This window comes from Phyllostomus discolor, chromosome 1 (genome assembly GCF_004126475.2).
Source record: "Phyllostomus discolor isolate MPI-MPIP mPhyDis1 chromosome 1, mPhyDis1.pri.v3, whole genome shotgun sequence".
NCBI lineage: Eukaryota > Metazoa > Chordata > Mammalia > Chiroptera > Phyllostomidae > Phyllostomus > Phyllostomus discolor.
The window spans coordinates 816,051-837,911 of record NC_040903.2 but is presented as its reverse complement, the minus strand read 5'-3'; the positions used below and the strand labels follow the sequence as shown (position 1 = coordinate 837,911).

Here is a 21,861-nt window from a genome sequence, read left to right as displayed (position 1 = left end):
GGCTGTCGGGCCCTCCGGACTGAGTCCCCACAGGCGCCCCCGGGGACAGGAGGCTCCGGCTCCGTGCACGGCCTCCGTGTGTGGCTAACGGACCAGGAGTGGCCCCACAATAGGGCAGCAGAGAAAACCAAAAAGGAACCGGAGAGGAACCGGAGCGGACAGGAGCGAGTGGCTCCCAGGACCACCTGACGGGACAAGCAGGGACACGCCTCCGGCCCCGGCCCCGGTTCTGGGAACCCTCCCAAACCGGCACGGCGCAGGCGACTAGGCGCATGCCGCCCCTGCACGAGACTCTGGCAGCAGGAGCGCGGCAGAGCCTATGACCAGCTGCAGGGTGGCCAGCACCCCCCGCCAGCACCCATGGGGCCTGGGGACATGCTCGGTGCACACGGGCGGCGTGGCGGGGGGGGGGCTCCCACGGAGCAGACGCAGGCACAGGCCCACAGGCAGGGCCCATCCTCCCTTGCTCGCCACGCCCTCGGCGGCGGGCACATCGTTTTGTCTCGGGGGCTCCTGCGGGGCACCGGCCCGGGCTGACCGCCCCGCTCGGGGACGGTGTGCTGCAGGCAGCCTGGCCGCCGGGCCTCGAGCTCACAGGCAGAACCTCGCCCCGCTGGCCGGCCCCCACCCCGCCTCCTGGCTGCTGCTGTCCAAGGTCACCTTGATGTGCTTGTAGGGCGGGGGCCTTCGCTCACTCTCCTGTGTCTCCCTGGCCTCCCTCTGGAGTTTGATCTCACGAAAACGAGCCTCGGCTTCTTGCAGCGCTGGAAAGCCGAGGAAAGACCATCAGAGGCTCTGGCGACCACGCGCACCTGCCCCGCCAGCCCCGTGCCCTCGCCGCCCCGTGCAGCTGCCGGTTGGCGTGAACGAGGGCGTGCCGCCGTGGGCGGTGCTCTGGGCCCGCCGCCTCCTCAGACAGGGAGCAGAGCTCCAGGGGCCCCGCGGGCCGGGCTCTGTCGGGGGCACTCGGGACAGCCACCCCCTCGGCTGTCACCCCGACAAGGTGTCGGGTGTTGGCACGGGGCACGTGGGGCCGGCCGCGGGCGGTGGTCCCCACTCGGGGCTCCACAAGACTCTCGCTGGGAGGCTGGAGGCGAGGAGGCTGGCCCAGCCACGGCCCAGCGAGCACGCATCGCACACGGCTTCCTGGCTCCTCAGGGCCCCTCTGGCGCCTGCCACCCTCCCTCAGACCCGAGGACCCGAGGACAGAGCCCCCCCGAGCGGGGCGGCCGTGGCTCTGTGGTTGCTGTGCCCTGCAGGTGCCCTCTGCCGGGACCTGCGGCGAGCTCTCCTGCACAGCTGCGTGCTGGGGGAGCCTCCTGCAGCCCTGGAGCCCCGCTCCTCTCCCGCCGGTCACCTGACGGCACCGCCCACCCGCCCACACTGAGGTCTGGAAGCAGGCCAGCCCCGCGCCACCCCGCCCCGTCCCCCCCTCACAGACCCTGAGCGAGAGGCGGCCTCTGCACATGCCCGCTCATCCCCCCACAGGCGTTAGTGCTTTGCTGTCGCAGCGTTAACCGCAACCTGATGTCACAAAAGCACCGAACAGTCTCTCTCTGGCCAGCGCCTCCACCAGGCAGCAGAACTGCTTCCCCCTCAGTCACAGCACCGCGAGGGCGCCGAGCGCGGGTGTCCCTCGGAAGCCCCGTTTTCAGGGCGCGGAACGGGGGTTAGCGCCGCGCCCCCCGCCCGCCCACCGCCGCCCGGAGAGGCCCGTACCGTTTTTGAAGACTCTTCCGATCCCTCTGACCCCCTGGTAGCGGCTGCCCCGGTCCCCCTCCATGTACGGGAACACTCGAGCCTGATGCGTCCAGTAATAATCTTTAGACCCAAAGAAAAACACAGGGAATTCTCCAACCTCGTGCTTCATTTTCTGAATATTTGGGGGGACATTTTTGGGATGGCAAACTTCTGCCGGCCACCATCTATTATAAATATTAAAAACAGGGTTCACAGACTCTTCAGCGGGAGGGACAGCGCATCCGAGGCTGCAAAGCAAAAGAACAGGTGTGAGCGCGGACGGCAGGGGCTCGGCCCGGGCGCGCCCACCTGTAGTTCCCGAGCTTGACCCAGACGATGTCCTGGTGGCGCAGCCGCTTGCCGGCCCTGCAGTCGTTGCAGAACCAGCTGCCGTCCGGCATCTCGATGTTCAGGCAGTCCGGGTGGAAGGCCGCGGGGCAGGCCTCGCAGCACAGCAGGCTGCCCCCTGCAACGGAGGGGGCGCTAAGCCTCCCGCGCCCGGCCCGGGCGGCCGCCCCCCACCGCAGTCTGCACGCCGGCGCAAGAGCACGTGTCACCACCGACGGCCCACACGCGCCCGCTCAACGGCCACGGCGAACCCGGGGATGCCGCCCGTGAACGCGCAGGGACTGGCGCGGCCACACCCCGCCAGCCTCACCTTTGGAGCACACGAAGCACCAGCTGACGTTGACGTGGGCGTGGTGCCGCGCCCCCTTCCGGGCGGTGAAGTGGCCCGCGCAGACGATGCTGTGGGGGGCGAGCACCAGGCAGCCCGCGGCCAGACACGCGTCCCCTCCGTGGTAGGCCACGGGGCAGCGGACACAGCGCATCATCTTACCTGGACGGGCAGAGACACACTGAGGGCCAGGCCGGGGGGCGGGGGGCGAGGGGGCGCCTGGCCCCCACACGTCCGGGAGCCGGCACACGGAGTGCCCGACCGAGGCAGGACGAGGCCGGCGGCAGCGCCTGACGACCGCCCCGGAGCCCACGGCCCCGGGAGAAGGCTCACAGCTGCCTGGGACGGCCCTCAGGCCCACAGGCCAGGCTCCCCAGGCTTGGCCCCGCCCCCGCCCCGTGCCGGTGCAAGCCCCCACACTTCCAGGCAGGCCGCAGGCCCCCCGGGGCCCAGCAGCCCGCCCTCCTCCCGCCGCAGCCCCCACGGACAGCGGCAGAAACGACTGCACTCTAAAATCTTCGTCTGGCGCCTGCAGGACCATTGAGGTAAAAGCTGGCAGGACCCACCCAAGGGACTGACAGGTGCCACCCCTGACCTCTGGAGTCAGGGTCTGTGGCGACCCTCAGGGGAGAGGAGACACGCAGGGAGCGGCTGCCAGGGGACCCCGACGCCCCCCGAGCCAAGTCGGCAGGGAAGCGGCAGCTCCTCCAAGGCCGACGGCAGCCGCCCCGCCGCGGCCACAGGGCGTGCGGGCCACGCCCTGCAGGTGCGTACCTTTCGCGGAGCGCGGGTGCACGGGGTTGGAGGCGTGGCAGCTCACGCAGCTGTGCAGGGGGCAGCGGAAGCCCCGGCTCTCGAACACCGTCAGGGGGAACCTCCTCACGCAGGCCTCGTGGTAGAACTTCCCGCACTGTGGCACGACACAGCGCTTCACGTCCGCCCGGCGGTCCTTGCACACGAAGCAGGAGTGGATCCCTGGCGGGGGTGGAGGGGGCCGAGGGGACAGAGAGCAGGGTCAGCTGCGGCCCGAGCCCCAGGCGGCAGCAGCTCTGGGAGGCAGGCCCGGGGGCGGCAGCGCCCCTACCCCTCCCTGCACGGAGCCGTCCGTCCCCGCTCCCCTGCGTCCAGCGGTCAGTTGCCCGGGGGCGGCCGCTCTGGGGGGCGAGGAGCAGAGAGGAGCGAGGACCCCAGGAAAGGAGGGCTCTCCCTCTCCCACTGAGCACAGCAGCTGGACACGTGAAGAGCCGCGTGGAGGACTGCTCCCCAGCAAGGTGCCCATGCTGGCTGCAGCCTAGGGCACCTCTGGGAGATGCGGCCGCCCCGGACCCAGGTTGTGTCCAGGAGAGCCGGGAGCCAGGCAGGCGGCAGGTGAGCCACGACAGCCGACGCGCCGCCGGCCTCCATCAGCCCCGCCAGGCACCAGAGGAGCCGACGCCACAGAGCAGGAGCCCGGCCACGCGGGGACGAGTGTGCAGCGCGCTCACGCTGCAGCCTGGCGGGGGGCTCTGCGCCCCGGCGAGCCCCAGCACAAGCCGTGGCGCCACCGCCCACAGGACGCCACGCTGCCCGTCGCCTTGCATGGCTCACCCCGAGTGACTCCTGCCCTCAACAGAATTCACGCCTGTCACCCGACGGAAGGTGCCCCCCGGAGGTATGCCTGCCCGCTGGCCACACCTAGGGAAAGGTGGCCCCAGCCCTGGGTGTGCGGGGAAGCTGGGGGGGGAGGGTGGGACGAGGCAGGACAGCGGCCTGGGAGCCGGCCCAGGCAGCTCAGGGTGGGACAGCACTTGCCTGAAGTACACTCGCTGCAGGTGAACCGTCCCTCCGGGGGCCGGGACCGCCCGAGGCAGGCGAGGTGGAAGGCCCCGCAGCAGGGGCCCTCGCAGAGCAGGAGGCTGCCGGGCTTCTCACACACCTGCAGGGCACGGCACGGCTGAGGCCCCGCAGCCCGCCCCATGGCGGCTCCCCCGAGGACGGGTGGCACGCACACCGGACAGCCTGTCGGAGCCCCAGGCACCCGGGGACCGGCAGGCCACGGCGCACAGACAGGGACCCCTCGGCGGCAGCAACGGGACCGCCTGGGGCGGTCGCAGGTGAGACCTGAGGGCAGGCGCACGCCCACACAGCCCTGTCGGACGCAGGCTCGCCCGCGGCAGCCGAGGGGGCCGCTGTCTCGGGTGCGCTGCCCACCCCAGGGCCCACCCGCCGGCGTGTTCCCCGCCCCCCCCCCCCCCGGTCCTCCCGCCCGCTCCTGCGCACTCCCGAGCCCGTGTGCAGGCGTGCGCCTGTCCGTCACGCGGGGGACACGCCCCGGCGGGAGGGGGCGGTGCCGGCTGCGCAGGCCGCCTCACCTGACACACGTGCTCCTTCCTGACAGCCACGCCCCGCTCCGACTTCTTGGATGAGACGGACGCTTCGGTCTGAGTTTCGTCGGCGCTCTCGTACGGGGACTCCAGGGGCTCGTCTCCCGGGCCGTCCGAGACCTGCAGGGCGGAGGCGGACGACAGTTCACGCGGCGCAGGGCGCTCCGGGACGGGCCCGCCGGGCCGGGGCCACGCGCACGCCAGCGGGCTTTCCGACAGGGCAGCGCGTCGACCAGCCGGGCAGGCGCTCGGACGCGGACTCCGTTCCACGTGACGCTCACCACGCGTGCACACGAGTGAGGGAGCAGGCTGGTGTCCCCTCAGTGCTCCTGAACCACGAAGCAACACCCGCGAGAGCCCAGCGTGCTCCCGGGGGCGACCGCCGACCGGCTGGGACAGAGCGCCGTGGCCTCTGGGCCCCGCCGGCGGCGGGCCGGCTACTTACAGAGAAACACACGGACCCCGAGCGCGTCTCGGAGAGCCGCGGTGCGCTCACCAGGGGCCTTCGCACCGGGGCCCGCCGTCTGCGGCTGCTGAGCCGGAGACTCCGTGTTGCGGGAGTGCGTCGTACACGGCTGACCGGGCCGCGGCGGGCCCTGCGCGTCCTCTGCCCGCTGCCCGCCTTCCCAACCGGGAAGAGGCGGGGCGGCCCGAGACCACAGGGGCGGGTGTGGCACTCCGGCCGGCTGGTGGCTCCCGCTCCCGGGTCCCAGCGACCGGGCGACACCCTCTCCCTGCACCCCACTCCAGGGGCCCCTCAGGGGTCGCACCAGCGAGTCTTCAAACAGGAGTCAGTCAGTCTCTGATCAGAAAACCCTCTTATGAACCAGTGGGGGCTGCTGGGGGTGAGACTGGAGCCCGCAGCACTCGTCGGGCGTGCGGCAAGGGCTGACAGCAGGGTTCTCCACCAGACCAACACGTCACCCGTCTCCTGTCCCGCGAGAACCACGGGGCGCCCTGTGTGCCGGGCCTCCTGCCCGCCCAGCGAGCCGTGGACAGCGGACCACGTTAACACTCAGACATGAGACCCCAGACCCCAGCCCGCCAGGACCGCCCGCCCCCTGCCCACTCAGCAACCCGTCTCCAGGTCCAGCTCGTCGGCGTCAGGGGGAGGAGCAGGAGGAGGAGGAGGAGGAGGAGGAGGAGAGGGACAAAGAGGGAACGCTGGGCCCAGCCGACAGAGTCAGCATCGCAGCGGCTGGCGTGCCTGGAGGGACCTGCTGCTCTGGCCAGCGTCTGTGGCTGCAGGGACACAGGTGTGGCCCCGCCCCGCACGCTTGCTGTCTGGCACACCTGTGACAGTGAGGCCTGGAGGGAGGGCGGCCTTGCGGGCAATCCCCACGCGTCTCCCAGGAAGGGGGAGGAGCAGCGTGAAGGAGCCCTGGGCTACAGGGCCCCCCCGTGGCGAGGCCCGGTCTGCACGGGGCGGCCCAGACGGGGTCGCCGGGGCCCGTGGGCCCTCCTGTCACCTCGCCTCCTGCCCCCGAACACGGACCCCCAGAGAAGTGCCCTGCGCTCAACTCCCACGTGTCCTTCGGGCGGGCCAGGACAGGGCCCCGTCCCGGGGCTGCGGGGCCCTGGGGGCCTAGGGGCGGCCTCCCTGGCAGCGCCACCGGGCCCAGCCAAGGGCCCCCGTGGGGGCTCCACGGAAGACCGCCCAGCGCCCGCCCGCCAGCCCCAGCCCTCCCTCCCCGTGCCTGGAGCCGGCTGCCGCGCTCGAGGGAGAGTGCGCGGAGAGAGACAGAACACACGGACCAGCGGGCCAAAGGGAGGAACAGCACCTTTTATTCACGTTTACACAGGCATCGGCAGCTCCCACAGGGCGGAGCGTCGGAGGAGCGGACAGGTACACGTGCAGGTGAGCCGCCGGGGGCACACGGGCGGCCCTGGGGGTGGAGGGGCGCGCACACGGGGCCCGGGCCCGCGGCAGCGCGGGCTCCGTGCGCCCCAGAGGACAGGACTTACGCGGGGTGCGTGTGTGAGAGTGACAGCCCCCCGCACGGTCCCCACACAGCCCCACGTCTCGGTGCAGGGCCTCTGCGGGCTGCTCCACGCCAGACAGGACGTGTTTGGGACAAGGGCCGGGGGCAACGGAGGGGACAGACTGCCGCGAACCCCCAAGGCTCCCCGCCGCCACACAGCGGCGCCCCCCCTGCTCTCCACAAGGTGCCCGCCCGCCCGCCCGCCCGCGGGGCTCCCCTCCTCGCCCGAGAACCACGCTCCTTCCCAGCCGGGCGCCGGGCGCAGCCTCCCGCACACACCACAGGGTCCCAGGCTGCAGCCGAGAGCACTCGGGGACCTGGGCCCGGCGCCTGGAGGCGATGCGGCCCTGAGGGGCTGCTGCACCTGGGAGCGGCGCCCCCGGGCCGCCTCGGGTGCTGGGACGCAGTGAAGGCTCGGTTCTCTGACAGAGCGAACCCCTCCCCCAGCTGAGCCCCACATCGTTTGGAAGGCAGCTGCGACCTCGAGCCACCGGCACCCCCGTGGCCCGGCACCGCTGGGCGTGTGCGTGGGGCCTCCGCAGAGAGCGGCCGGGGAGAACTCCCCCGCACCCCACCCGCCCCCGATCTGGACGCGCATATGGGGACCCTGTGCGCGAGGACCGCACCAGCCCCGGGTCACGGGGCTGGTCCCAGACAGGTCCCTGGAGTGCACGTCCCAGTGACACACCAGGGGAGTGGGGCCACCTTCCCAGTGACTCCTTCATGGCCCACGGGTTTTAGTGACGCAGCTCCTCCGGACGACGCAGGCTGGGCCCTCGCCAGCGGCCCCTCGCCACCCCAGGCTACGTCCGAGCCCTGCCCTGCCCTGCCCAGCCCCGCCCCTCCAGGCGGCCGCCACGTGCGCCAGGGCCAGCCCTGGTCACAGAGAACCCGAGCCCCTTGAAGAACCCTGCCCTGGCCGCCCGACTGTGGCCGCAGCGCAGAGGGCGCTGGAGGGCAGACTGGAGGGCAGCCGCACAGCCAGCTGGGCCGGCTCCGGGAGACGCCCCGTGCCTCCGTGGTCAGTGCGCCTCACACTACACGCGGACAAGCTGTGTGTCGGAAACAGGACAGCGTGCAGGACAGGAGGAAGCTACACACGTGGGCGTTGCGTGGGCCCACCCCGTGACAAAGGTGCCCCCCGAGGTCCGGCTGGGGCTGCCCGGCACCGGACGACACGCGGAGCGGGGGGTCGCCGCGCACACAGCCCGCCCCTGCTGCAGCCGGTCCCGCTGCACCGGCCGCCTCCCGGGTCCAGCTCAGGCCGCAGAGTGTCAGCAGGAGCCGAACCAGTCTCGCTGCCCCTGACCCTGAAATGCAGCTTCTCAACTCAGCTCCTCAGGAAGGCTCAGAAACCCCCAGCAGGCGTGAGAGGTTTCGAGAGCCGTCCTCAAACGAGAGCGCGACGCTTCAGCCCTCGCGCCAGAGGCCGTGACCTGGGGTCGCCTCTCAGAGGCGAACGCCGTCCTCGGCAGCCCCGCCTCCAGCTCACAGAGTCTTCACGCCTGAGGTGACGCAACCCCTGGTTTCCAAAGCAGGAAACACGAGTCCCGTGCCGGCCCGCAGGGCCGGCGCCCAGCTGCGCACGCTGGCGCCCAGCCAGGACCCCCGGTGGGGAGGCTGGCGCTGCAGAGGGGCTTGCCTGAGCCCGGGGTGCGTGAGGTCGGGAAGTGTGCGAGGGGGGAGCCGGGCAGACCCGCGCCCTCCGCCCCGCCAACCCCGTCGGACGGGGTGTCGCGGGCCGTGGCGGGCCCAGCACCGGTGCACGCCAGGCTTTGGGCCGAGCACCCTCCCGAGGGCGCGTCCGGGGGCTGGAGCCAGATGCTGACCAACGGCCTCCTCTCCCTCACACTTCCACACAGACTGGCAGCCAGCGTCCACCGCCCGCTGCCCGGCACACGCCGCCCTCCTCACCCTTGGGCACCAGTCCCGGGCGAGACCACGGGCGCATCCAACGCAGCCCCGACGAGCGCCTCTCGCCGCCACGCCACCCTGCCTCTGCGGTGCCCCACCGCCAACGCCCCCAGCGCCACAGAGCCCTGGGGGAGGCTGTGCCCTCGCCCCGCCCCCGAGCACTGCAGCGCACGCCCACGTGCAGGTGCCGCTTGGAGGCTCAGGGCCAGGCCGGGAGAGCAGGCCGCCCTTGCCCGAGGCCCATGGGACTGCCCTGGCTGGCTTCTGGGGATACCTGCTCCCCCTGGGCCTCTCAGCCAGGAGGAGGCACGGCGGGCAGGAGGCCCACGACAGCACCGGGACCGCCTGCCGCGAAACCCACAACTGTGGGGGGACAGGCACCCGGGTCCGCTGGGAGCGAAGCCCCCAGGAGAGAGGACCGCCTGCACTCGGCTCACCAAGGTGCCGCCCCACGCTGCGGCGGCCGCAGTCTAGACTCGGGTAAGCGCCTCCTGCCCAGAAGGAGAGGCCCCCCCCCCCCCCCCCCCCGCCGCACAGAGCCATGGCAGGGGGGCGAGTCTCAGCACCAGGCAGCTCCCACCACCCAACTTGCGGCGGGGCACACCCGCGCTGCCGCGACGGCTCCGGGGCGTGTGGCGAGCCGCGCCAGCTCTCCGCGCAGAGCCTCCTACCCCCTCCCGCGGCCACGGGCCTCCCGGTGCCAGTCCCCAGCAAGGCCGCCGCTGGCCACCGGAGCGGACAGCCCTGACCTGGGCCAGTGTGACTGGCCCTCGCTGCAGCCCCCGAGCACACCTGCCTGCACCGCAGCCACCCTCCCAGCTAAGCAGCCCTGCACACCTCTGCTGTGTGCCCCGGCCCCCCACTCCAAGACCTCCGCTGATGCCAACTTCACACTGCTCTGCGGGCTCCCCAGCTCCCCGGAGGACCCCCCCCACCCGCTGGGAAGGACGGCGCCCGCCACTCACCGGCCGGCCGCGGTCCGAACACGCCGGGCTGCGGCTTCAGAAGGAGCCCGCGGTCCCGCGCATGAGCCTTCGCTCCCAGCGGCTGCGCCCTGCCAGGCCGTCTGTACGCCGTGCCCGCACTCCCCGGTCGGCGCCCGGCTCTCTGGGGACCGCACGTCAGGGCCCCGCGTCCCGAGACCGCTGCTGGGCAGGGCCCCGCCCTGGGGCGCCATGTGCGCTCCCCTCGCCCCCGTGCAGGGGGCAGCCCCGCCCACACGACGCTCACACTTCCACGTGCGAACGGGGTGGCAGTGACCTCACTGCTGTGCTGTGAGAACCGTGCTGTCACGGGGCCAACCCCTGCGTCGTCCCGAGGTGCCAGGCACCGGAGGGGCTTGGCGTGCGTCACGTGAAGTAAAGGCTCGGAACACGAGTGCCAGGCAGAAACTCCCACGGCCGGGGACACGCCGCAGAGTCCGGGGACGCCGCCAGCCCAGGGTGTGTGAGACCACGTCCCTGGCACGCGGCGTGCAGTCCCGGGGGGGACGCCGGCGGCCCCCAGGAGGGAGCCCCTCTGTGGGACGGGCGGGAGGGGGAGGCCCCCCGGTCCGTGACGACACCCACCGCAGACGGCACGGCCCATGGTCGCCCTGCCTAGAGGCACAGGGAGCCTGTCCAGTGAGAAGACAGCTGCACGGCCCTGCTGCCACCCGTGCCGGAAACCAGCCGCGGGGCTGCGGTGCCGGCTGCCCCTCCGGCAACGAGGGGCGGGGACCAGCGTGTCTCTGTCCAGCGTGTCTGCTCTTGGCTCAGAAGGTGCCGGCGCTGGCGCTTGTCAGGAAATGCCCAGTGGGTGACGGGCTGGAGGAGACTGGTGCTCCGCGGGGGCCCGGCCCGGCCTGGCCGGGGGCACCCTTCCCCCGGACGCCTGCGGCAGCCCTGGCCCAGCAGCGTGCGCCGCAGACAGGAGGGGCCGGGGTGATGGCCTGGCCGGGTGTCTCACCTCGGTCTCAGAATGTGTCAGGCCTTCTTCCCCGTGTGTGTGTGTGTGTGTGTGTGTGTGTGTACGCGCGCCCAAGAAAAGGACACCACACCCCCCCCCCACAGCGCCCGTGAGGCGTGCCCCCAGCGTGTCGGCAACGCGGCGCCTGCTGCAGGCGTCCCGGGGAGCCGCCCCGTGCTGAGAGCAGCACAGGGCAGCTGAAGCCAAGTCCCACCTGACCGACGGGGGCTCCCATAAAAGCTGTCACCAGAGAAGGCCAACAAGTAACTCCCTCCTCCCTCCCTCCCTCCTGAGGGAGTGAGAAAGAGGTCCCAGAAACACTTCCGTCACACCGACCCCCACAGGCCTCTGTCGCGCCCGTGCGCTGCGCCCCCGTCTCCGCCCGGTGCCCATGCGGTACGGGCCCCACCCAAGCGTGGCCTAGCGCACGCCCTACCGAGAAGGGTTTAACCCTCGACAGGACCCTCCGTGTGCTGAAGCCCCGCCCTGTCTGCATGCTCGCTGGGTCAAGGGTGAAGGGAAGGAAAAGCACAGACATGCGAGGGGCATGGGGCCTGAGCAGGGGCCGGTCTGAAGCCCCCGGCTGCAGCCCGAGGCCTCAGACCCCACCAGCCGCGGCCCAGTGGGCGGGAGGGGGCTCACACCGCCACGCTCTGCCTCCCGGGCCCTGGGGCCCTCCGTGTGGCCCGTGCCGGCAAGCGGCCCTGTATGTGCTTCTGTGACGTGCTGCGTGGGCGGCTGCCCCGCACACCTGCAGGCTTTCCAGGAGGGGCCCCGCTGTGGACATGGGCCCTGCCCTGACCGGGGGCAGACCCCACGCTGCTGTGAGTCCTCCCAGAGCTGGCGGCTGTGGGGTGCGCCTGCCACGAGCCTCTGCGGTTACTCGTCCCCTCCCCGAGCTACACAGTCTGTGACACCTGGCAGCTCCAAAACGCTTCCCGAGTTCAGGACCAGCGTCTGGGCTGCAAAGACTTGGCTCCCTAAAACGAACGACAGGCCCCCTCGCCCCCACGCCGGCCCCAGGCGAGCGGCCCCGGTGCGTGCACAGCTCCGTGGGGCCCGGACGGGGGCCCGAGCAGCCTCAGCGGTTTCCCGGCGGCTGTGCCTGACGGGGGTGCAGGGACACCCGGCTGAACGCGTGCCCCCGAGCGTGGCGGTGCGAGAAGAGCCATTGAAAAGCCGACTCTGCCACAAGGCTCTGTGGAACGGAAACCTTTTATTTGTGGTGCTCCTGTTCAGAACCGCAGGCCCCTTTCCATTTAGCTTTGTGGGACGAGGGACAGGAAACCTTCTGTAGGGGATGTGCCTCTGGTGTTCAGGAGGCTCCTGGGGCTCAGCGGAGAACGCTGACCATGTGCCCGGTCGTGCCAATGTCGCCGCGCCCACACCCGTCAGAAAGGCCCGGCCTGCACACGCGGGCAGCCGCTCCCCTCGGCCCCGCTGGCCCGGGTCCCCGGGGAAGGCCCCCAGAGGAGTGCCCTGTGCTCACAGCCCCTCTGACCTGGGGGACTAAAGACCCTCACACGCCAGGACGAGAGGGAGAGCCGAGGCCGGCCAAGCGCAGGAGAACGCCGGTCCTGCTGGGGACCGCGGCAGAGAGACAAGGCAGAGGCGCCGCCTTCCGACCCAGGGCGGGGGGGGGGGCTGTCCACTCCCCGCCCCGCTGCCCGCACCGCACAAGCCCCAGGCCAGCGCCTCCTTGCCGACACCCCAGAAACAGGACCCCGTCTACAGTGGGAAAGGGAACCACAGGGACTAAAACCAGGAGCTAAAACCAGGAGCTAAAACCAGAAGCAGCCTCCCCGGGGAGTCACTGGCGTCTGGGGGCCCGGACGCCCTCTGGACCGGAAAGGCGTCGGCTCTGCGTTCTGAGGCTGCGTCGCCTCTCGCTCCTCACGTGGCACACGCCGGAGGTTTGCTGGCGAAGTCTAGGCGTCCGGCAAACGACAGTCACAGCCTCAGCTGCCGTGCAGGCCGAGAGCTCAGGAGCCGCTGCCGGGCCGGGTCGGGCTCGCCTCCACGCTCCCGCTTCAATGAGCGCCAGAGTCGGAGGCCGAGGGGGGCCGCAGCCCCCCAGCCGCGTCCCTCGGGGGCCGCGGTCCAGAAGCCACAGCAACGGCACGAGCGTGTCCCCGCCCTCGTCCCCCGGGGCGGCCCGCGGGCGGCATCCCGCCAGCACCGCCCCGCGGGCAGCGCAGAGGCCCGGGGTCTCACGCTCGCCGTGTGCGAGTCCTCACGTCGCGAGTGCTCGACTAGACTAAGGGAGGGGCTTCCGTCCGCGTCGCGGCGTGCACAGTTCGCAGAGCCTGGAACTCGCCTGCGTTCGTGGAGAGCCCGAGGCCGTGCTGAGGCGGTCTGGCCCGGGCCAGCGAGGGCCTCCGTGCGGAGGCCGCAGCCGCCGGCGCCACTACTACTTTACCTCGTTCTCGGTCACGGACGCGGCGGGGGACGAGCTCTTGCTGAGCGCGGGCGCAGGGGGCGCGGCCGCGGGGGCCCGGTGCCGCTTCTTCAGGGGCTTGCACGCGTCCGACAGGTGCTTTGCTGCTGCAAAACAAGGGGCCCGTGAGTGCCCGTGAGTGCGCAGGAGACGTGAGACGTGAGCCCCCAGCCCCCTTCCTGCTGCGAGCCACCGGGCTCTGCAGGCGGCTCCCGTGCCCCGCCAAGGGCCTCGGTGCTCGCGTGGGCAACCCGGGCACAGGCGAGGGCGGGCCGCAGGACAACGGGCCGAGTGGGGCCCCCGCTGGGTCCCCAGGGCTCCATGCACGCCTGGACGCCCAGCCCTGCCGGGGCTCTGGCGCGAAGCCCAGACCCATGGCCCCCGCAAACGGGCCCGTGTGCGCCTCTGAGGCCTGCGGTCTGGGCGTGCCCACAGCCCCACCGTTGCGTGTGGGGGCAGCCGTCCCCTCCAGCACCGCACGCCCACTCCGTGTTCAAGCTGCTCACCAGCGGTTTTCTTGAGAGGCTGTCGCACTGACTTTTACAGCCCAGTTCGGCGCCTCGGGCGACAGAACGCAGCCCAAGCTGCCGCAAACTCACTCGCTCCCTGACCCTGTGCGTCGTCCCCGCCCGCCTCAGAGCCGGACGCGGAGGCGCCCCCGAGAGCCGCCTGACGGCCGCACCGGGGGACAGCCCATGCGCCTCCCTTCCCCGACCCAAGGGCCGCGGCTCACACCCCCTGCAGCTCGACCCCCCACGCGCAGGAGGGGCAGCGCGGCAGCGCTCGGCCTGCCCACACGCGGGTGGAGGCCCAGACGCTGGGCGCAGGGTGTGACGGCGACGACCAGCCCGCCGCGCCGGCCCGCGCCCCCCTGGTCCCCAGCACAGCCCGCCCCCCCTCGCTCAGCCCCGCCCCCCCTCGCTCTGTCGGTGTCAGAGACGCGCGTGGGTGTGCCGGCCCACCTGCCGACGCGCCCCTGGCTGAGGCTCAAGCAGGCCCCGACCGGGGATCAACCCGGCCACCGTGGCGTACGGGGGCGGTGCTCTAACCAACTGGGCCACCGGCCAGGGCCCACGGCTCTGCTGTGCGGGCAGTGGAGCCACGCGGGAGTCGGCAGCAGGGCGGCCCCGGCCGCACGCGGCTCAGCCGAGCACTCAGCCGAGGATGAGGACGGCTGCCCTACCAGTGCCTGGCACCTGCCCAGCGTCCCCAGGGCTTGAGGCCTCTGAAGGCCCCGCCCCAGCCCGGCCCCCTCCCGGCGCCGGCCCAGGACACCTGCCAGGAGCCCCCCGGAGACACGGCCACATTACCTGCCTGGCTCTTCAGGGAGGAGGCCGCCTCCAGGGCCTTGCAGGAGCCTGTTCGGGACGGCTTGTCGGCGAAGGTCTCTCTCTGTGGTGGAGAGACAGACTGGCTGAGCACCGTGCAGGAGGGCACCCCAGAACAAGAAGGGGAAGGAAGCGGCTCCCAGCCTGACCTCACACAGCTGGGAGGAGCGGACGGAAACCCCTCTGCTGGGAAGCGCGTGGGACCCGCCGCCAGTGGCCCAGCCTCACACTCTCCCCACGACCAGACAGCCGCCCTGCCCAGCCCCCGCCGGCGCCCACACTGCCCGGGCCTCGCCAAGCCTGGCCTGGCCTGGCCTGCCGGGGGGTGAGGGCTTTCAGCGTGCCGCCCAAACTTCCCCTTGGTTCCCCCGAGGTCAAGAGGGCAGAGCCCTCCCGCAGGCTGCCCAAGCCCGAAAGCGGCGCCGGGCCGAGCCAGTGCCAGCCCCGCACAAGTACCTTCCGGAGGCCGTGCTTGTCAGTCCTGAGCCTCTTCCGGGGCACGTCCTCAGGGTCGGCGTCCCCCGCAGGGTCCTGTGTCCTCTTCGGCTGGGCCCTCCTCCTCCCGTGGCAGCAGCCTGCGGTGGCGCGGGGGGACTCGCATGAACCACCGCCCGGGCCGCGGCCCACAGGCTTGCGGGCTCCCGGGCCACCCGGCACCGGTCCCACTGGACACTGGGACACCCCGGTCTGGGCCGGAGCCGAGAGACTGCCATCTGCTCTGAGTACGTCCCCACGGGCTAGGTAGGGCCTTCAGCTTCAGTGTCGTCCGGTGTTTCAAAAGTCCCCTCTCCTAAACACTCGAAGACTAGTGGAACCCAGGCCGCACTTGAACACGCACGCAGCTTGCTCTGTGTCACGCGTTCCCTTAAAGCAGCAGGCGCAGGGCTGTGCTCCCCACATCCCTGTGCCCCGTGGGACCCCCGACCTGGGGCGCCCACACAGAGGGACGTCTGACCTGCACGCCAGGTTTACCACGACGCACACCTTCTCCCTGGCCCGGGGCTCAGCCCGGACGGGCCTGGCTGCCCGCGGGAGGGCAGCGCCGCTCAGGGACGGGGCGCTGGGGCGGGGCAGAGCGCACGGTCACGTGACGTGATGTCCAGCGTGCCCGAGGCCGGGCGGAGCACCTCGCTGGCTGCCAGGGGGCAGCACGGTCCCTGGGCTCCCACCAGGCCCCTGGGAAGAGGGCTGTGGGCAGTGGGCAGCGGGCCCGCTTGGCCCCCACATGGCCGCCCACCCGCCCGCCCGCAGAGGCACCCGGGGCCGCCGACCCCGCCACAGCAGCAACCCCAGAGCCTCCCCGCCCCACAGAGGAGGCGCTGCCGGTCCTGGCAGAGGTGGCAGCACAGCTCCGCCTGGACTCCTGGACCGAGATGAGGGGCAGCGGACACCGTGGCTGTGCTGCTGGTCGAGGCTGCCAGCACGGGGTCTCGGACAGGGAGCCTGAGGGGCCTCCAGAGACGCGCCCACAGCCGACGCCCTCGGGGGCAGGGGCTGGCCTCCCTCCCAGCTCTTAAGTGCCCGCTGACCATCCGGAGCGCCCCAGAGCAGCCCAGTCCCGGCCACACGCGCTCTCCAAGGGCGCTCTGAGCCGCTCCGAGGGCTGAGTGGGGACACGCACTCCTGCCCGACCCAGCGCACTCGCAGCCTCGGCCCGGACCTCTGCCTCGCCCCCCCCCCCCCAAGAGACACCGGGCCCACGCGCCCCCGCTGTTCCACCTCGAGGCGCCCACTGCAGGCACTGGGCCAGACTCGGCATCGGGGTCGCGAGACGGTCGATGTGGCGGGCCAGGGCACCCCGCCCGCCGAGAGGGACGGCTGTCTGGGGGTGTGCACGCGCAGAGGCCCCCAGGGGGCTCCCTGCCCCACTGGGCACTCGGCTAACACACCCCTCGGGCTGCCCCTCCCCTTCTAGGGGCCCTGGGCACACGTCACAGTCGGCCCCCCCAAAGCTCGTCGGTCACAGGCCTGCAGAGATGCAGCGCTCTCTGCGTCACCCTGACTGTTACACGCACGCTGACTCGAGAGAGAGAGAGAGGAGAGACAGAGAGAGAAGCACTAGCTGGTGGCCTCCCACACACACCCCTGACTGGGGACCGAAAACGGCAACCCAGGCCTGTGCCCGGACACGGAACTGAACCTGTGACGTTCCGGTGTGCAGGACGATGCTCCCGCCCACTGGGCCACACTGCCAAGGGTGTGTTTTGTGTTTTTAACTGACACCCAAACGTTGCACTTGCTTTTAAATTTCACAAGTCAGTTTCCCGTCCCTACTGCTGTGGCTCAGTTGGTTGTGTGTCACCCTGCAGACCGAAAGGTCACGGGTTCAAGTCCCGGTCCGGGCACGCGCCCGGGCTGTGGGCCAGGCTCCCAGACGGGGACGTGCGAGAGGCACCCAACGGACGTTTCTCTCACATCGACGTTTCTCTTCCTTCCTTTCCTCCTCCTTTTCCCCTGCTCTAAAACTAAAAAATTTTTAAAGCCCGTTTCTCGCAGCATGCCCAAGCAGGCAGATAAGGAGCGTTGCTGGGCCCCCAGAGCGCAGACGGTCAGCCGTCCCTCTCGCACTGCTGCCCGAAGCCAAGGCACTTCTGCGCTGTAACTGACCGCCCAGACACGGCCGGGAGGCCGCCCGCCCTGCGTGCTCTCCAACAGGCCAAGAAAGCCCCTGGGGCCGGGGCCCCGCCCACCGGCCCCACCAGGGGCGCAGGCGCAGCCTCCCCGGGACACAGGCCTGAAGGCTGACCCCGCCAGTCTGCGCGGGCACAAGAGGGACCGCAGGCCGGCTGGACCGCAGGGAACAGCTCTCGGGACACTGAGTAAGCACACGCAGCCAGCAGGGGTGGCCCTCTGTGGCCCCGCGCACCCTGGCGGCTGGCGCAGCCCCGCGGGTCAGCGTGGGGGAGGGGCGCCGTCCTGTGCACCCCGCACCCCTGCCTTTACCTGCGTCTTCTTCGGAGGGGGGCAGGGCCAGCACGGCGAACTTGGTGTTATAGCGCGCCTTCTGCTTCTCGCTGAGCATGCTCCACTGGGACCCCAGGAGCTCTTCAATCTCCTCCCCAGAGGCGTCCGGGTGCTCGGCCACCACCTGTGGGCACAGCAGAGGGAGAGGTGAGGCGGCCACGCACCCGACCCTCACCCGGGCCTCCCTGCGCACGAAAGTCGACGTGAGGCCCTGAGGGCACCGAGGGCACCGAGGGCACCCCCCGCACACCGCAGAGCAAGGCCCTGCCCGCCCCCGCTGGGACGGGAGCGCACCGCCGCCCCGGCCGCCCCTCAGCTCTGCACCGGGCAGCGAGCCGTCGCTCGGGCAAGCAGGCCGCACACCCCACAGACACCAGTGGGGACCCTGCTCAGACGTCTGTGCCGCTGTCCTGTGAAGTGTCGTGCAGACGGGTGCTCAGCAGGTGGGGGATCGTGGGCACGCGGGTCCGTGACACGGGCCCAGCCCAGCCTCGGCCCCGACACAGCCCCCTGGGGCCCGGCACCCTGCACCAGAGCTGCGTCCTCGCCCAGGGCGGCCCGGCGCCTGGGGCCCCTCGGCCCCGTGAGCGGTGGGGGCTGTGGCGACCACAGCTACTTGTTCGGTCCGAGTCGGCACAGGGCTCACTACAGACGGCCCCATGGACACCCCCCCCAGAGTGGGGGCAACCCCCAAACCGCACAGTACCCACCTCGTCCCGGTGCTTTTGGCAGAAGACCAGGAACTGGGAGGCGGCGTCCCCCTTCCGGCTCCGCGGTGTGGCGGCCGCGGCCTTCTTCCTCCCGGGGACGGCACCCATGCCTCTCCTGGGACCGGCCTCGGCCGCTGTCTGGGCCGCCGTCGCTGCTGCAGAGCCGTCGTCCTGGCTGTCGGCAGGGGGGGCCGGCTTCGCCCTCCCCCTTCTCTTGACTGCGGTGCCTTCTTCTCTCCGGGGCCCCGTGGGTGCGGCCGCCGCGCCCAGCACGCCCACCTCCTTGGCCACGTGCGGGTTCAGGTGGAGCTGGCCCCCCACGTAGAGGAAGGTGAACTTGGCCCTCCGCTCCTCCACGGACATGCCCGCGGCCTCGGCGGCCTGGCAGAGCCCCGTCTCCCACTGCGCGCGCAGTCTGCCCGCGATGGGCTTCAGCAGCTGCAACGGGGGGGGGTGGGGGGGTGGTGAGTGGAACTCGCAGTGTTCACTGCGAACACACGCGCTGACCCACCGTGAAGGACACTCCTAGAGTCTCGCACAGATTCAGAAACTATAGAGACCCACTAGCCTGAGGGTCTGGCAGGGAGTTCAGCCCCACAGTGTTTCTTACAGCTGGAAACTAACTCAACCACACTTGACTGGGGCACACACAGGCGCGTGCGACGTGCCACGTGTGTTGCCCGTTTCCACCCCCACGAGGAAAAACAGGAATCAGGGGACAGGCTCCGATCACACTCGCGCTGCGGGGCTGGGGTCAGGGGCGCCCACCACCTTGATCTTCTCCGCCTTCGTGGGCGCCTGCCGGGCGCTCTCCTGGCACAGCTTCTCGAACTGCGCCTCCCCTTCGAAGGGCACCAGGCTCTTCTCGAATATCCAGGCCCGCTCGGGGGCGTCGCCGAAGAACTGCACGTGGTACTGGCGCGCGCTCTTCCTCTGACCTGCGGGGGCGGGGCAGAGGGCGGTGTCCGCGAGGGGGGGCGCCCCGTGCCTGGCGCCGACGGCCACCTCGGCCTGACCTGCTCTCTCACCCGCGCCCGGGAAGGACGGCCAGGTAAGGGTCCGGATGCCTGGGAGAGAGAGCTGACCAGATCACGCCTTCACCTCCCCGCTTCCCAGACCCACTTAAGGAGAGTCCAAACGCGTGCGGCCGGAGAGGCCATCGCAAAAGGGCCGCTCGACGGAGGGGACGAGGCAGCAGTACAGGAGAGCCGGGGGGCTCCGGCCGCCTGGGCACGGAGCCCACCCGGCCGCCCACCCACTGCAGCGTTCAGAGGCGCCGAGGGCGGCCACGGGGCCAGAGGAGCCTGAGGTGCCCACGGCTGCCGCCCTCAGCAGAGAGAAGCCACACCCTCCCATGCAGTCGGGGGCCTGCGCTGGGTCGGGGGGAGGCAGGAAGAGGGCGAACACGAGGAAGTGGGCTGCCAGGTCAGACCTCTGTGCCAGGGGGAGAAGGGGTCTCCCCTGGGAGCTGAGTCCCTTCCCGCACACAGAACACTGGCCGCACGGGGTCGAGAGACACCGGTCAACAGGCAACCGCGCCCTCAGACGTGAGCCGACAGCCTCCCCACGCACACGCACACGGGCTCCACGGAGCCGCGGACACAGCAGGAAGAAGGCGCCCCACAGGCTCGCTCGCTCGCTCGTCACAGGGAGAGACAGAGAAAGAGCCTCAGGGGTTTTAAAGGATGTCCCCGGCCAGCATGGCTCAGCTGGCTGGGCATCACCTGCCAAGTGAAAGGTCGCTGGTTCGATCCCCAGCAGGGGGCGTGCGAGAGGAGGCAGCCACACGCTGATGTTCCTCTCCCTCCCTCCCTCCCTCCCCTGGAAGACCACAGGACCGGTCGAGGAGACACAAGACCCGCAGCGAACTGGTCTCAGAGAGAGCAGCTCATCGAACAATGCAAAAGCATGTCTCGGAACTCACCCCCAAGGGCCTCCCCCAGCACCCACGCCAGGGCACCCCCCGTGACAGTCAAGCTGCGGGGGGGACGGCACCCGTGTTGATGGGACCGCAGGCAGAACGTCGAGGTACACCAGAGCAGCTCTGGAAGCCGGCAGGGAAGGAAGGGGCACCTCGCGCTGCTGGGAAAACCGACCCCCAACAGAATGCGACGCCGGCCAAACCCGCCAGTCAGGCGCAAGGACGCCGGCCGCCCACGCTTCCTCGGGGCACCCAAAGCGCGCTGGGCAGGGCAGAGCCGCAGGACACTCCAGGGACTCGAGGCGCCTTCCTCCAGCCTACGACGAGGAGCCATGGGGCCCAGCAGGCAGCGTCCTGGGGAGGACCCTGAAGGGGAACCTGGGCAGCGCGGAGCAGGGCGAACAGGAGAGGCCCCGGGAGCAGGACAGGGAAACAGGATCAAACTCAGGTGTTCACTGTTTCCCCGACAGGAGAAACCCGCTGTCAGCGCGAGTTTTTTTTAACGTGTTTATTGACTTTAGAGAGAAAGAGAGCAACGTCAATCGGTTGCCTTTCGCACGCACCCCGACTGGGGGTGGAGCCCACAACCTAGGTGTGTGCCCTGACCAGGGATCAAACCTATAACCTGTGGGTGTTGGGATGACGCTCCAACCCACTGAGCAACCTGGCCTGGGCAACAAGATCCGTTTTAAGGACAAAGAAATGAATACTTGAAAAAAATTAAGGCTGTATGGACAGCAAAGTACATGATTTTTAAAAGAAAAGCAATAACTAACTCCAGGAAAGACAAAAGGTTGTATAAGCAAGTACAATTACAGCACCCAACATAGTTTTTCTTAATGATATTTACACACAGTCAAGTGACATGAACACGCGTGTTTGATGAAAACAGTGAGCTAATTATGTGGGAGGCTGGGAGGGCAAGACACAGGAAATGACCTAGGAGATCACTTTTCATTTTCCCTAACAGAAAGTCAACAGATGCCCTGGCTGGTGAGGCTCAGTGGATTGAGTGCCGGCCTGTCGACCAAAAGGTCGCTGGTTCGATTCCCAGTCAGGGCACATGCCTGGGTTGTGGGCCGGGTCCCCAGTAGGGGGCGCATGAGAAGCAACCACACACTGGTGTTTCTCTCCTCTCTCTCCCTCCCTTCTGCTCTCTCTAAAAGCAAAGAAAAAATCTTAAAGCCAGGGTTGCAAACTAGCAGCTCAGACCTGAATCCTAAACGTTTAAAAAAAATGGTTAAGACAGCAAAGCTCACGTCACGTGCGTTTTAACACAATGAGAAGAGAGAGGAGGCGGCACTGCCGCCGGGCTACTGAAGGCCGGGGGAGGGAGCAGCCGGGGGGCGAGAAAGGCCGAGGCCGGCGAGCAAGGCAGGGCAGGGCAGGGGAGGGCCCGGCGCCGTACCTTTGAGCTTGGTGTAGCTGTGCAGGAGCGGGTCAGCGGACACCATGCATGGCCACCACGGGTACCCGGACACCTTGGACCACACCAAGTCGCCGACGTTGTACTTCAGCACGCGGTCTTTGTCCCTGCCGGCGCCGGGGCAGGGCTCCCTCGCAGCCGGGACCTGGAGTGAACAGGAGACGTGGGCTGACGCACCCAGAACCGCCCCTCGGGCCAGCCCTCTGTCCGAGAAGGCCCGGCAAGGATGGCCCGGCAAGGATGGCCCGGGCGGGAGCTTCCCCCGCCTGGCACCCACCACCGGGGGCAGGCCCGGTGCCTGCAGAGCCCGTCTCACGTCACTGGGGGCCCCGAGTCAGCTCCCGGCCTGGCAGGCGGCCTTAACAGCACTTCGCCCAGCTGGTCAGAGGACTCCCTGGATCCTGCCGCCCAGCACATGCCTCAGCCATCCATGGTGGGAGAACCCAGGGTGGC

The 21,861-nt window shown here is 70.3% G+C and overlaps 1 protein-coding gene across 1 annotated transcript in view; it reads right to left on the bottom strand.

The window, feature by feature from the left end:
* NSD2 (nuclear receptor binding SET domain protein 2) overlaps positions 1-21,861 on the bottom strand; it is a 42,491-nt gene that overhangs the window by 4,864 nt on the left and 15,766 nt on the right. The window contains exons 3-16 of the mRNA XM_028503806.2: positions 21,391-21,553; positions 18,833-18,999; positions 18,062-18,499; positions 17,331-17,475; positions 14,844-14,962; positions 14,370-14,451; positions 13,042-13,166; positions 4,768-4,899; positions 4,208-4,331; positions 3,191-3,391; positions 2,399-2,578; positions 2,050-2,206; positions 1,720-1,925; positions 661-764 (exon numbers count right to left, since the gene is read on the bottom strand). Coding sequence (XP_028359607.1) covers positions 661-764; positions 1,720-1,925; positions 2,050-2,206; positions 2,399-2,578; positions 3,191-3,391; positions 4,208-4,331; positions 4,768-4,899; positions 13,042-13,166; positions 14,370-14,451; positions 14,844-14,962; positions 17,331-17,475; positions 18,062-18,499; positions 18,833-18,999; positions 21,391-21,553 — 2,343 coding nt within the window. The remainder of the gene's footprint in view (positions 1-660; positions 765-1,719; positions 1,926-2,049; positions 2,207-2,398; positions 2,579-3,190; positions 3,392-4,207; positions 4,332-4,767; positions 4,900-13,041; positions 13,167-14,369; positions 14,452-14,843; positions 14,963-17,330; positions 17,476-18,061; positions 18,500-18,832; positions 19,000-21,390; positions 21,554-21,861) is intronic.